General features: G+C 36.2%; 1 protein-coding gene across 6 annotated transcripts in view; it reads right to left on the bottom strand.

The window, feature by feature from the left end:
- Cdh8 (cadherin 8) overlaps positions 1-15,886 on the bottom strand; it is a 397,554-nt gene that overhangs the window by 131,980 nt on the left and 249,688 nt on the right. For all 6 annotated transcript variants that reach the window (XM_087595281.1, XM_087595279.1, XM_087595280.1 and 3 more), the window contains exon 8: positions 1,168-1,304. In XM_087595281.1, coding sequence (XP_087451407.1) covers positions 1,168-1,304 — 137 coding nt within the window. The remainder of the gene's footprint in view (positions 1-1,167; positions 1,305-15,886) is intronic.

Genomic DNA, 15,886 nt, shown 5'->3' with positions numbered 1-15,886 from the left:
TATTTCTTTCCTCCTGTTTCTCAGGCATGCCCCTTTGTTTTCGCATTTGTCACCAGAGAGCAAGAGTGGCCTTTATAGTGTAGAGCACTAACTTTCCTCTGCACCTTCTCTGTGGTATGCATAAGTAAAAGCCCATGAACCTAATGACCCCCCAATTTATTTTGCTATGGATTAAGAACAGAGGGATTAATATTGTCTTTGTTTTCGTATTCTCTTTTTCACAAGTCTCTAGAATTCAGTATCATCTTGTTTGAAACTGTACAGTGTTGAAGGCTTTATCATGTTTTCCACAAGAACATAAATATGTACTATGAACGTGTATTTTGCATGGAAATAAAATGAAAAGAATGCTTTTTGGTACGATTCGCTCTGTGTGTGTATATATGTGCATGTGCATGTGCATGTGTGTGAATGCATACTTGGGCACTTCCCAATCTAGACATATGTGAAGGCTAGAGAATGACGCTGTGGTGTTTTCCTCAGTCATTTTTCCGTCTTACATTTTGACACGAGATCTCTCACTGAACCTTGATCTAGCTTTTTCAGCTAGACCTGCTGTCAAGCAAACTCTCAGGATCTGTCTATCTCCCCTCACTGCACTGAAGATGCAGATATACTCTGCTACACCTGGCTTTGAACATGATTGCTGGGGACTTAAATCTCCCCTGCTTCATGGGAAGATTTTGTTTTGTTTTTAATAAAAAAGTTAGCGAAAAGTGCAAGCTTGCAAAGATTGTGTCATATGAATTTTTAGCATGTGGCTGCTGTAGTAGCTTCATTAAGTATAAAACACCCTACATTATCAAAGACGGAGGTGTTATTTTAGTAATACTACAAACTGATTCCCTGCAAAAGAGGAGAATTTACACATTATTTTCAGAAAACACCATGTTGAATTTCATTAAAGAAATCGTAATGGTTCTATAATTAAAAACCCCAAACTATTCAGATATGTAAATGTTTCCTTCAAACATATATTAATTACATTTCTTAATTAACTACAGTGTAAATTGCTTTGTGTTGAGATGACTCCTTCAAAGATTTATTGTGAAAAGTGAAATAAATCTCAATGGCAAACTATCTAGGCAGAACAGATCATTTGCCACGTGTTCAATGGGTGCCAAATAAATACATTCACACAAGGAAGAAATCAGCCCGGACACTTACTGATCTCAGTAGCAATGATGGAGATGTTGTGCCACACACTTAGTTCTCTGTCCAGTGGGGTCGCCAGTGTTATCTTCCCATCATCTGCATTGATGTTGAACTGTCTCTCCAAGTCAGTGTGGCGGTCAATGGAAAACCTACAGAACAGAGAGATCTGTAATTTCTTCCAAGTGTCCTGTGACGCTTATCTTCTACAGAAAGCCTTGAGTAATCCCAGGCGACTCATAGTCGTGAAGCCAAATGAATTGGGAAACTCTGTGGCATCGTAATTTGTAAAACAAAATGACTGTATGAGGCACAGGAAACTTAATAATTATTGTCCAAGGAGCAATTAGCCAGATATGCAACATGGAGGTCATAAACCACCATCGGTTTCAATAGGTAGCATCCTCAAAAACTGATGCTGATGAAGAGTTAATTGGACAATCCATCACATTTATTAGACAACTTATGATAATTAGCCATTGCCACGAGATACAATATAAAACAACAAACTCAGGCCAATTCAGGGTGTGCTGCTAAAATGTTATTTATAGCTGTTTGAGGAAATACAGGGGTTTCCTTTTGTTTTTGTTTTTGTTTTTGTTTTTTGTTTTTGCTAAACATAGTATAACTAGATGTTTCTGAAGCTTTATTTTGTCTTGATTTTTTGTTGTTATCATTTTAAGTAATCATTTAGATTTTCAATTATTTCATATTGGTAAAATAACATGTAGTTCTTGATGTTATAGTAAATGTTTTCATAGATATCTGTTTTGATATATGTACTATGCATCGTGATGCAAAAATAGTAGTTTTGAATGGACATGAAAATAGTCCTTCAGTTGAGAAAATTCCTCCAAAGAGACATTAAAGAGAATATTTAGGGCTGGGAGGTAGGTTGGTGTTTTACATAGGGATTAGTAAGGGTAGTATACCACACAATTTTCTATTAAATGGTGTCAACAGCATTATCTTTTTATCATCTGCACTAACAGTATTAAAACAGTAATTAAAGTAGTAGCTAGATATATGTCATACTCTAAATTGTTATTCTTCCATCTTTCAGAGTTTTATCCATTAAATTATGTTATATCTATTTATTAGACTAGATTCAATGACTAGAAAACAGGAAATATCATTGTTGTATCCCCTGTCAAATATGCAAGTGTTTAGAATAAGTTACATTATGTTATCAACATTTATTTAAAGATTAAATTCCCTGATAAAACAATTAGTGAAATTATGATTTTGACTTAGAAATGATTCATAATAAATAAAGTTAAGATAGTGGTTGCTGGTCATCTCATAGAGATTTAAATTGTCCATCTCAACTCAACAGGAAAATGAAAGAATTCGCAAAGGACTCTACAACATGGTGTTGAAATGACACAATAAAATGTTGAGCATAAAGTTTTTAATTATAAAATCTTTGAATTCTTAGTAATTGGAGATGAGACCAAAGGAAATTTTCTTTTAAAACAATGGCTGAGTAAACTACAGACATTCCAATGTTAGCTATAACATTCCTGGAAAGATAACTGCTTTGTCCCACAGACTGTATGCACTCTGACACTTATAAAAGCTCAGAAATGTCTGCAGGCTATATTATCATTTCTCAACACATTCCTTTTAAGTAAAAGTGTCTGGTATTCCAGGGTTCTTGTAATTTTATTTTTGTACTGCTTATATTTCACATATTAATGCAACAAGGTTCTCAAAAGCCATAATTAGTAAGAATTAACAAAATCAGTAATGCACAGTGACCCTTTTTTCCACAGCATGCTTCATGACTGTTTAGTGATTATGTCATGAAGTCACTAGAACGTCTAGACTAAACTGGTTAGAATGGTCCTAAGATATTTGCAACAAAGCTCCTTGTTTTTTCCTTTAGTCAACGTTGAGTGACAAAGACAAGAAATTTGCTAAGAATATATCTGTTCTGAGTTTTCTGTGTATGTGTGTGTGTGTGTGTATGTGTGTATTTGCATGTGTACAAATGCACATGGGTGTATAGCTACATTTGCATGTAAGCACAATCAGTTGGGGAGATTGAAAGCTTATTTTGGCCTCTTCATTAGCAGTCCCTCCATTTTACTCTTTGTTACATTCTTACAGTCTGCTAACTAAGGTAGCAAAAATTATGAAATGTATATGGACAGAATGATTTCAAAACTAAAAGTTAATCAAAATCTTTGGTATTCTATAAGTCCTAAGTATAGATACATTTATTAATAATTGCTAAATTTGATCAGTAAATATAATTTTAAACTAGCTGAAGGAAAGTGGATAATGATGCCTCTCTAACAATATGTAAAAGCCATAAAACTTAAAAAAATACGTCAGTGTTATTTAACTCCCATATATTAAATAGAGGACCAAATATTCATCCCACTTTTTAAAGTTTCATTTCATTACAGACAGTAGGCAATGAATCATATGAATATGTTGGTAAGCAATAAATGCAGCCATATATTAAGATAAGAAGTAAAATACATAGTAACATTATATGACTATACCATGGAGGAAACTTGAAAGGAAGAGTGAATCAGTTGAATGTTCTGGTTTACATGGACTGCGTCATGGAAGGGTCTTGGTGCTTCTAAAAAGGTTTGTTTTCCATATTTTATTGCCAGTTTGATACATTTTCTTAAGAATGGATAACTGATGAGAAAATGAGGGCAACCTTGTGGTCAACAAGCACAACTCAACAGTGAATGTTTACTGGTACAGTGCGAAGTGGCTTTTCTGTCTTTACTTTGAATTAACAGCTTCCAGGACCTCAAAGTGCATGAGTGTTAGAAGATTTGAAATTTTTACACAAACTGGTATAACTTATGTGCTTTTGTGTTACAATTTCCCATGTACTTTCAATCATTCAATGTTTACACTATGGACTTTATCTAATATGGTAGAAAATTAGTAAAAATGGTCATTGTTGTTTTTAAAAAAAAAGCAAAAGAGCTGAGCATGTTTATACAGATACAGGTATCATACAATTAGCATCATGGTATATAGAGGAAACACAGAAGTTCTGGATAGAGATTAAGGATCTGGGCAAACTAAAACAATCATAGTAGGGTGTTCCTACACATAATTTCATTCTCATGAGTTCAGAACTGTACTCACCAGAAGAGCTTTGCTTTCTAACACTTTAAGAAGTAGTTTACATTTATTTTGATGGACTTAAAATTCTGTTGGTTCTACAATAGGAAACCCTCTGACATTAAAAACAAACTATTAATGAATAGAGTAAAATTTCTCAAGGAAATGGGGTGTTTATATAACATAATTAGTAAATAGAAAAATCACAACGTGTGTGTATTTGTGATCCCTTATAACGTTCATTCATAAACAGAAAGTGCTCAGAATTAGATGGTAATAATAGTTATTAATATTACTGAGATAATTAAATGAGATGATACAGTATACCACATTATGCTAACCATTATGATGTAATGGCTTTCATATCACTTATGGGTCAATGTCACACTTGGATTCTACATGCATACTGAATATTAAAAATAATAAGGAAATAGACATGATATTAGGTTGGGATGTTTATCTGCCCCATAGAGCTTACATTTAGGTATTCAAATCCCCCGTAAATTGAGGGTGGATGGCTGAGAAGAGTGTAAGCAAGCCCTTTGTACCACATGGAAAAATAGTGAGATAGCATTCTAGAATCAAGCAAAAGAGGGGACTTTGTCAGAAGCTGCTCTGTTGGGCTCAGATTTCAGGAAGTCTGAATCATAGATACTGTTGACTTAAACTGCCCGATATATGGTATTTTTAATGTCTCTAGAACAGATAAGACTCAGCAAAGAGGTAATTCCTTTACTTAATTTGGAAGCCACCAATTTGAATATATCAGTAATTCATAAGTATTAAAATATGAGATCTAAGTAAAGATGAATTGCTAAATAAGTTAATTGGGATTTAGGCTTCAGGAAGCCAGGAATAATGTCTTCTATCTCTCATCATTTTTATATGCCTCTGGATAAATTTTAATCCACCTCATTATCTCTCAAATTCTGCACTGATGACTGATAGCATAGCTAGTGTGTGTGTTTCTTCTTAGACTACCAGGAAAGTCCAAGGCTACATAACAACACATACCATAAACCTTTGCATAGAGTACAAAAGTCACTGGTCTGGATTAATAATTTCCTATGTAGGATTCATCGCTAGCACATAATAGACAAAACATTCTCAAAGGAATATAGGGTTACTTCTAGGGATAATGACTCAAATTTGGGAATCTGAGGAAATACAAGGAAATACAAGTCTTGAAAATGTGCTCACATAGACAAAGGGCTCAGAAGCATCAAGTCATTTAGCTACACTGAGGTTCTTGTCATTATTGTATACTGAATATTGTTACAGAAGGAACAATATATGCTGGCCTCATGCCAGGGACTCCACAGCTAACACTCAATTATGGGAGGAGGTCAGTGTCACAGCAACCTCTTAGTCCTAGATACTAGTCTATAAATGGTAAAACACATCTACAGTGTTTTGTGTTGTGGTGAGTTGAAACATAACTGATAACAGGCATGGGGGTCAGTATATAAGTGGTGAAATCACAGAGAGACCAGACTGAGTGGGGGAACGAGAGTCCAGAAATAGAAAGACGTGGATAAAAGTCCTAATTGAAATACTCTAGCAGCTGTGATGAGAGCAAACTGCACTAAAAGAGCCTCACACTCTTCTCAAACACTTTGTGGTATTTGTCTACATTGCTATTCACCTCTGGGACTGTGGGCATCTCAACAGAACACAGACTCCAGTAGAACAGGGGAGAAACTACATTGGCTTTCTAGGTCATGAGTCTTCCACAAGTCATCTTTACTACTTGGCCCCAGTTTTTGTTGGGCTTTCTTTCTGAAGAATGTCTCTCCTATTATTCCTCAAACATGTACCTGACCCCTGCTCTTTACTTACAAAAAAAAGAAGGCTTTGTTCATCCATCCTAACATCAAGTAAGTTAGATAGATTTTGCTGCTATTTTGACAATGGTATGCCGAGACAGTCATTTATTGAGTAAGGTTGTGATTACACATGAATCCCATTATTAAAAAAGATTGAAGGGCTGGAGAGATGGCTCAGCCGTTAAAGGCTAGGCTCACAACCAAAAAGATTGAAGAGTGAGGGAAAAAGAGAGAAGAAAGGAGAAGTTTGTGTCCTAGAACTAATGTTAAAAACTGAAACATATCCTGGCAAATGCATTTAAAAAGTTTACTTTTTATATACATGATTGAAATATCTATCCTGATTTCTTAAGATTTTATGTGTTACGTTGGAGTACCCTTTACACAATTACTTGTGATGTTTTAGTTAAAAGTTATAGCTTTGAGTAGAATAATATGCACTTTGGGAAATCACCTTCCTGCAGCAATAAGAAAAACAAAAAACAAAAACAAAACAACAACAACAACAAAAAACCTTTCCATGAATACAGTGGGAGGCAGAATGTGAAAAAATGGGCTTCTCAAGTCGTGATTATATAAATGAAATAATTAGGACTTTGGAAATAATTACTTTCATATGGAAAAGATGAGTTTTAGAAACCATATTATCTGTGGTTTCACAGAAAACCTACTGAAATTTTCTAACTTGTAATCCATCAAATATTTGGTTTGATTTACTTTTCACTACAGTTGTGAATCCTGAAAGTAAATGCTAAGGACTTCACTAATTTTCTTTATGGAATTAAATCTATACATACAAGACAGTACCCAAGCCAGTGGCTTAAAGTGGCAATTTAGCATGAAGCTCTTACTGGACATGAACTCATGTCATGAATTTTATCCAATTCAGATTATCTGTCTGATATCAGAAGTGAGTTTAAGAAAATAACATTGCTTGGTTTTGTGAAAACTACTTGGAAAATTCTATTGTGTTGAAAAAAATGCACATTTTCTCTTGTTGCTGATTATTAAAAACATCTTTTATGGGATTAATATGCTGCCGCAAAAGATATAATTTCATTTCATATTTTCAAGCCAGTGTTTGGCACAAAATTTTGACCTCTTATATTCAGTTTTTGGGTGTGAAAGATTTATATTAGATTCATTGCTTATAACATGCCCATAAACACACACACCACCATCACCACCATCACCACCACCACCATGATCACCACCACAACCACTACCATCGCCAACCACAAAAATAACAATAACAACATAATTCTTGACTCTCTTATTTTGACCTAGCCCCAAGGCCCTCAACCCACAGGAAGCCTCCATCCCCTCCAGAATGTATTTTCTTCCTCTGCAGTTACAAATATTGGAATGTAACAATTCTATGATAATTATCACTTTCAGGATTTATTAGGTTTCATGTTATTCCCTGTGACTCCGGGCAACGCAGTCAAACTACAGAGTGAATACACAATATACTCCAGAGCTTTACTAATTATTATAACAATCCAATTAAGAAACAACGTGATGTAAACTGCATTTTTCTAAGGGTGATATCACATGAGATATCTGATGATTTTTTAAATTCCTTGGTTACTAACTTCTCTGCTAAGTACACTCTGTGTTCTAAAGTCACCTCATCAAAGAAACACCTATTTACAATTATTATTCATAACAATAGCAAAATTACAGCTGTGTATAGCAATGAAATAACTTATGTTTGGGGGTCATCATATCATGAGGAACTGTATTAAAATTTCACAGAATTCAGGAAATTGAAAATCACTGCTTTAGAGCAAGCCTCCAGTTTTCTACAATTTCTCACTATACCCTGGTTTCTAAATGAGCCATCTCCCAAGAGGACTATAGTTTAATGATCTAAATTTGAGTAGCATTTATCAAGTAATAAAAACAAAGTTCAAGACACATACCAGGTATGATAGAACCAAGCTCTGTTAGAGTATTGACCTAGGTTTTTCCTGCTATACACAAGACATTGCATTAGGTAGATATAAGTTTTGTAATGTGTAGCTTAATTTATATGTGGTAAGACAATAAAAGAACATAGCTCTCTTGGAGCTAAGAGTGAGATAAGAAATGAGGGAAGATGAATAAAATTCTACAAATGTGTTTCCCACAAAAAGAATGCAGAGAGAAAAAAACCTAGCACAGACATATGTTCTCTGTCTGTGAAGACTTTAACACAGAACCGTTTGATGGAAGTTTAGTAGTCAATGAAAGGGCGTATCAAGGAAAGTGGAACAAATGACACCAAGGATAGTTTAACTCTAGAAAACGAATCATGTGAAAGCCTTTTAAAAATCTTCACTATTCACCATCAAGACACAGGAATTTCAACTAATTTCAGTGATTGTCTATAGAACTACACCAATCCAAAGAGATCTAGACAACCTATTACTGAAGGGTAGCTTTATTTGCCTTAAATGATAACTTTTAGAATAATTGATAATACTAATTTTAACTTCACTCTTCACAAATAGTATTCAGATTATGCGCTCGCTACACAGACAAAAATGACAAAGTACCTCACTAGCAGTCAATGTAGACTGCAAATTCAATAGTAATACTTAGTAAAACATTTAACTAATTGTTAAAAACGTTCTGTCTCGAAAGAACTGGAAGAGCTTGAAGGGGCTCGAGACCCCATATGTACAACAATGCCAAGCAACCAGAGCTTCCAGGGACTAAGCCACTACCTAAAGACTATACATGGACTGACCCTGGACTCTGACCTCATAGGTAGCAATGAATATCCTAGTAAGAGCACCAGTGGAAGGGGAAGCCCTGGGTCCTGCTAAGACTGAACCCCCAGTGAACTAGACTGTTGGGGGGAGGGCGGCAATGGGGGGAGGGTTGGGAGGGAACACCCATAAGGAAGGGGAGGGGGGAGGGGGATGTTTGCCCGGAAACTGGGAAAGGGAATAACACTCGAAATGTATATAAGAAATACTCAAGTTAATAATAATAATAAAAAAAAACGTTCTGTCTCTCAGTATTTTGATAATCCTCATACATTAATTTCTTAATTATTCCTATAAAATCGTAGCCATTAATATATAATTCAACTGCAGTCACATTCTAATGTCTTTAGTTGTAAATGAAGATAATGCTTATTTCTGCAGCCACAAAGCCATTGAAATAATATGTACAGTATCCTGCAATGCAATGACAAGCGATAATCACACCACAAATTCTAAGTACTTAGAAGGAGGATTGACTTTAATTAGCTGCTCTATTTTCAATTTTGGTCAAACTAGTACACAATGTAGAAAAATTGCTCTTAGAAAGCATGCACACTTCAGAATATTAAATGAATAGTGCATAATTGTATCCAATCAATGTTAGTAAAAAATTTATAAATTCACTTATGTTTTGGAATGTTAGCTGGTCATCAGATGCAATTAGCAACAACAGAAGTTGCTGGAGTAAGTGATGGAAATTTACTAGTTAGTAAGATGTTCTACAAATTAGAAATGAAAGGATATTATAATCACTTGTTTAATTGGATAATAATGCAAAAGAAGAACTTAAGATCAACATCTCAGTATTATGTCACATGCTATTCTTTCTGAGTCAAACATGTTTAATATCATAAATTTCCCCTCCAAATGGAATGCCTGTCCCACACTCCGTGTGTCTTTTACAAAGCCCAACAACACACTTTTTAATTCCAGTTGAAGTTATCCTGAATGTTTCCTCTTTGCTAACGTACAGGCCAACTCTCTGACTGCACACTTCCCACTTCCTCACATCATCAATTCATGCCTGCCTAACCCAATATCAGACCTTCATTGGGGATTAGAGCTAAGCCTTTTGCTGTCATTTGTATCTAGATAATTCTTTCCCAATTTTGGCCATTTGCTATCACTTCATAAGTAATATTCTCATTTACTACTATTGTGTGGCAGTAATCCTTGGGAGTCCTCAACCGAATGTCTAAGCATAACACCTAGGTAACTGAGGATGACACCCAAAAGTAAAGATACCACCAGTACCCAACAAGATAGACTAATGATTTACAGTTGAGGTGCTTATAGGAATATGGGTAAGGGGCTGTTTACAACAGGAGAGATGAATAAGACAGCTGCATCAACAAAAGGCCACTTCAATACAGGTGAGAGCTCATAAAAGCCAGAAACCTGGAGCATATTGAACAACTTGAAGACAGCTCAACAATCTGGAGAGTGTCTTTCTGGGCAGTGTCTTAGCTGCTTTGCATATTCTAGGCAGCTGAGCTGGCCTGAGATATATTTCCCACCAGTCCTAACTGCTTACATGACCATGGGGAGGAAGGTGCATTACAGAATGTACTGCATCTTGATTTCAGGGACTTCCTGAAATTTCTAAGTCGTTTACTAATTGAATTAAGCCAAAATCTCTAAATGATGAGATGGTTCACCTGCTTTAGAACCCATGATTTAAGAAGCTTCTCTATAAGGTGGGTTGTTTTATCTTGGAAAAAATTGCTACACAACCATTGTAAAGCTGCAAACGTCTGTAAATCATCACAAACCTGAATTATCTCCAGAGACCTGATAAAGAAAAGGAATCAAAGGCTAGGCATCATGATTTGTTGAAATCAGATGGTCTTAGTAGAGTGGCTCTAATAAACATTTTATAGAATAGGAAAACAGGCACTTTCCCTTTACAAATTGCGCTCTCCTGAGATGATTCTGTGTTTTTCCTCTATGTCATAAGTCAAATCTGATTGTCCTTCATCTACAGCAAGAGTGGTTGTTCAGTGCACAGTTTCAAATTGGAGTGTAAAAATTTAATAAAAAAAATACTTGGCTGAAATTATGTCCATATATCTCAGTATCAGATAAGGACTTCAGTATATGCTTGCCATGATGCAAGTTAAGGGACTTGTTTGGTCTTATAAGTACAATGATGTATAATGCTACAGCTCAGATTTTGCTAGCATCCTTGTTTCTTTTAGAATATAAGCATTATTATTAAGTTTTGATTCCTGCAGAAGATAGATACATCAAAAATGAGAAGATGTATCAACACTTCTTTTATTTCTGACTTTAAAGACTATTATTCTAGTTTTACTATACTGGGTTGCTTGTTTTAAGTATTTTATTAAATTATTATTAATTAATGAAAATAAATACATAATGATAGTCACCAGTCATCTTTGACAACCAACAGCACACTGATAGAATTTAGGCCAATTGATTTCTTACTTTTGTAAGAAAACATCCCAAAATATGTACTTAAAGGATGAAAACATATGCCTGCATAGTAATCAAAGACTTGAGCAGACAGAATTGTCAATTTACTAAGAGATTACAGGGGCCTAAAATTCTATCTCAGTGGTGGAGTACCATCCTAATGTGTTGTGATATCTGAGGTTCAATATTCTATTCAGTCAAAAATGTAAACAAACAAGTAATTTCCATTGTACTTGTTCATAAACAATGAGATATATTTCACAATTTTCCCTTAAAGGATGCAGATACTACGTGGATCCTGGTTGGAAATTCACATATTTGCCAGAGTTGGGGGAATACCCAGTGAACTCCCATCTAATAGGTGGAGAAGAGGAGTTAGAATGGGGAAAAGATGATGGTGGGGTGCCCGGGTCGGAGAGAATGAGCAGGATATAAAGTGAATAAGTAAAAAGTAATTAATGAAATATTCTCTTCTACTAGTCCATTCTTGTTGACTTCCGGTGTGTCATGGAGTTCTGTCCCTGGTGTAAACATTATTAGGGAAACAGTTATCGAGACACTTTCAATGGTGCTTAATGTAAAACTCCTGTGCTTGAAAATATATTGAAAGAGTTCCACTAGGCTGAATGAAGATGTTTGCCTTCCTTCCTTCCTTCTTTCCTTCCTTCCTTTTTTCTTCCTTCCTTCTTTCCTTCCTTCCTTTTTTCTTCCTTCCTTCTTCTTTCTTTCTCTTTCTTTCTTTCTTCCTTCCTTTTGCACTTCAATAGTTTATCCTTTCATTTGTTGTCTCTGCCTGTTTCCTTTCAAAACTCCAATCTTTAACATATCTTACACCCCAATGCTCATCCTCTGGACTGTCGAATCTGTAACAGATTAGTTACTGGGAAGAAGAACATGTTCAATTCCCAGAGTTAATACAATGAAGCATAAATGACACATAAAGGAGGTTGTCCCTATGTAAAGACAACATGTCCTTCACAAAGAATCCCAGTGTCTCTCGCTGGATGCATATTGTCTTACCAGTGAATGCATTCAAGAGTTTGCTGAATTTACTACAGAAAGTGTACTCAGCATGAGAATTATGTCATGCTTCTAGCCTAAAAAATGCAAGAAGAATCAGTGCATTTATCAAAATCATTGAAAAGGGGAGAACCTGGCAAAGGTGGTCATCAGTCTGAATTCCACACAGCCCTCAGAATAGACATAACACGTCAGGAGATAGGATGAAGCAGGAAAGAGATCAGGGTTTCAATGTCATGAAGGAAACAAAGCCTCATCTTTAAAGTTACCTCCACAGCATTCTCCTTTCATAGTTTGTATGGTATTTGTAAGTCTTCTCCATAGTTAAATAAGGAGGGCAACTTTGGAGCTAAAGAAGGACCACAGTGCATAAAGCAATAGCCACATACTCAGGAAGACTTGAGATCGAATCCCAAGAAGTCATGTGCGTGTTCTGTCTGAGTGTTGACCATTGATGGTAGGAGAATCCTAGGAGCTTGTAAGCCAGTAAGTCAGGTGTGCTCAGTGAATAGAAGACAAGCTGCTTCAGACAAGATGGAGGGTAAAGACAAGTGAAGGACATATGAAGGGCTGTTGTTGTTGTTGTTGTTGTTGTTGTTGTTTTGTTGTTGTTTGTTGTTGTTGTTGTTGAGACATCAGGTTTTCCCGTGTACACCTAGCTGTCCTACAACTCTCTACATAGATCAGGCTTGCCCTTAATTCAAAGAATCTGCCTGCCTCTGCCTCCTAAGTGCTGACTGTAATCAGGTGTTCTTAATTCTGTATAGATGCCATGGCATTCAGGTGGGACCAATAGGAAGTAGCAACCCAAGGCTCCAAGGAAGTCCCAATTGTCATCACAGGTAGCTGTGCTCATTCAAAACTAATTTAAGTGATTACAAGAGTTCTTAAGGAAATATTTTAGGAATCTTAGCTAAATAGCATGTCTGAGGCAGAATAAAATCAACAAGGGCCATGGTATTTATTAATTTAATTGGAACTGTATGAATCTCACTCTATGTGTGGGAGTCTGCAACTGTTTTTGAGAAGATGCTTTTAGGCTTGTTGTCTACACTATTTCAGTCACAGTCTATAGTTTTAGTTAAAGACTTTACTAATGTCCATAGTTACTTTTCCTTTAATGGATTGAGTAGCTATAAAATCATGGAGGGACTAGTCACATAAAAAGAAGATGCATAGCTTATCAAAACCACGTTTCGTTATATTGATAATCCTTGGTGAGTCATGACGTAGAGCACAGAGGAGCTTAAAGAGCTCAAGTGGCCTCCCCTCAATATGGAAAATGGTGTGTTTCTGAATGCTCTGCAGAGTTCACCAGTGGCCTGCTCTGTTTCTCTACTCTTGCTAGAAAATACCTGTCTCCTTTCCAAATGAACTTAATGGGAGATCCAAGAGCAAAGAAAAGTTGAGTTCGAACCCATCTGCCCACAGTCCCTGTGTCATTTAGAATGCATGAGAGAACTGCTGTCCTTGGAGAAAGGTAATGTGGTTGGATTTTTCAAATTTAGCAGGAACAAATGTGCTTTTGTTGTATAAAAAAATGCTTTGTTCAACACTGGGCTGCAGTCTCTCTCAGGAAAATGTACAGGAGGATGCAATGTGGAGCTGACTGAAAGTGAAGATGCCATTCAGAGCCACACATAATGAAATAAACCCCTTAGTTATGAAGCAGTTATTATATTTCACTGAACTCCAACTGTTTCTTTCTCACTGCTTAATTTCATTCTCACTTTTGCTATTGTGCCTAAAGAAAGCATTTTAGCATTTTTTTGCATGTGCTTAGAGAATCAAAAATTCCATCTACAAGTTTGCAGCTTTTTGCCTCTAATTGCTCCACAGGTTGTTCTGGCTGCTTTAATAAATAATATTGTCTGCATTCTTCCAGTCCCAGAGTTCTGTTTATTTATTATTCTCCAGGGGGGAAAAGTATCTTTTTGAGGGAGGAGCAGAGAAGCAAAAGAAAAAAAAAGAGAAAGAAAGAAAAAAAACCAAAGCAATAAACATAGTCCCCTTTCTTAGTTAGCACAAGGGCCTTGAGAAGATGGCATAGTTTCAGTTAACCTCATTAAACAGCTATAGTTGCTTCCACTCAGATTGTATTAGTAATCTATTCTTTTCCCTTTAAAGGTCTGTTAGTTATCATAGCACCATAGCATACACCAGCTGATATGAGGCCTACAACACATATACAGCAGAGGACTCCCAGGTCTGGGTTCAGTCAGAGAAGATGCACCTAACCCTGAAGAGACTGCAGGCTCCAGGGAGTTTAGAAGTCTGGAGGGCCGAGGATAAGGGGTGAGGACAGCCTCATGGAAACAGGGGTGTGGGGAGGAGTTATGGACTGGGGAACAGTCAGAGAGTGGACCAGGAGAGGAAAAATCTGGAGTATAAAAAGAAAATTTAATATTACTTTCTTCTTCTTTTTTTTTTTTAAAGAAAAGCTCAGCTAAAAACTATGCATGGCTTGGTTTTCCTATGGTTACTCTGTCAGACTTTTTACTATAGAAAAAGAATACCAAACAATGGGATGCATCTTTTTGCTTGGTTGGTTTGGTTGGTTTGTGGAGGAGAGCTTCTATATTGAAATAGAGGGGCTGTATTACAGAACTGGGGTCATGGGTGATGGGAGGAAAAAGGACAAGGGGGGGTGCTGCATAGGAGGTGTCTTCCCAGGAATGGATCTACATAAGAAAATGTCCAGGAAACTGTGGGCACAATTAATATAACAAGGAAGACAAATGTCAGCGTGAGTGGGAGGCCGAATATTCCTGTAAATATAAAGGAATAGAGGACTATGCATTGGTCACACATGTGAGGAACTGATTCCAGCCAGTGTAAACAGGTATGTCTGAAATGGTGTTGAGAGAGTTTGTGCTTTAAGTTGGGCAACAATGACACCTCTCTCTGGAGAAGTGAATTTATACATCAAGCATATCGAGTTTTTAAATATTTCTGAAGATTAGATCCTTGGCACCTGACCATCGTGTATTTAGGGGGGGGGGATGAAAGATGGCGCAGCATCTATGCGAAACAGCAAGGAATTTGCTCTAAACCTTAAAAAACCAAACTGCAATGCAATCTAGCAGTACCCGTCCCAGTTATTTATCTGAAAAAAATTGAGGAAAGCATCTCAAAGACATATAATTTTTCCCAAATTCAATGAGACTTTATGCAGCTTTCAGGAGTGGAATCATGTATATGTTGATTGACTGATAATAGATGAATAAAGTACGATATATAATTATAATGGAATATTGTTCATTCTGAAAAACAATGGACATGCTAAAATATGTAAAAAAATGCATAGATAGCCCTTGCAGACATTGCAATAAATGAAATAAGCCCATCACAAAAAGAAAAGACTGCATTGTTTTCTCATATAAAACATCTAAAGTAATTAAACTCAGTTAAAGAGATGATGATAGCCATGGGAGATAGGAGCTGCTAATGAACAAGCAGAATTGCAGTTACAGGGGGCTGTGTTCACAGGTTTCACCACTGATTCATGCTTATACAATATATGATGAATATGTTATACTAATCCACTCACATGCTTATGTACACACACACACAAACACACACACACTATGTGTCTGT

This window comes from Rattus norvegicus, chromosome 19 (genome assembly GCF_021556685.1).
Source record: "Rattus norvegicus strain SHRSP/BbbUtx chromosome 19, alternate assembly SHRSP_T2T, whole genome shotgun sequence".
NCBI classification, from domain to species: domain Eukaryota; kingdom Metazoa; phylum Chordata; class Mammalia; order Rodentia; family Muridae; genus Rattus; species Rattus norvegicus.
Note: the sequence above shows the minus strand (reverse complement) of the source record. Positions and strands in the feature narration are given on the sequence as shown.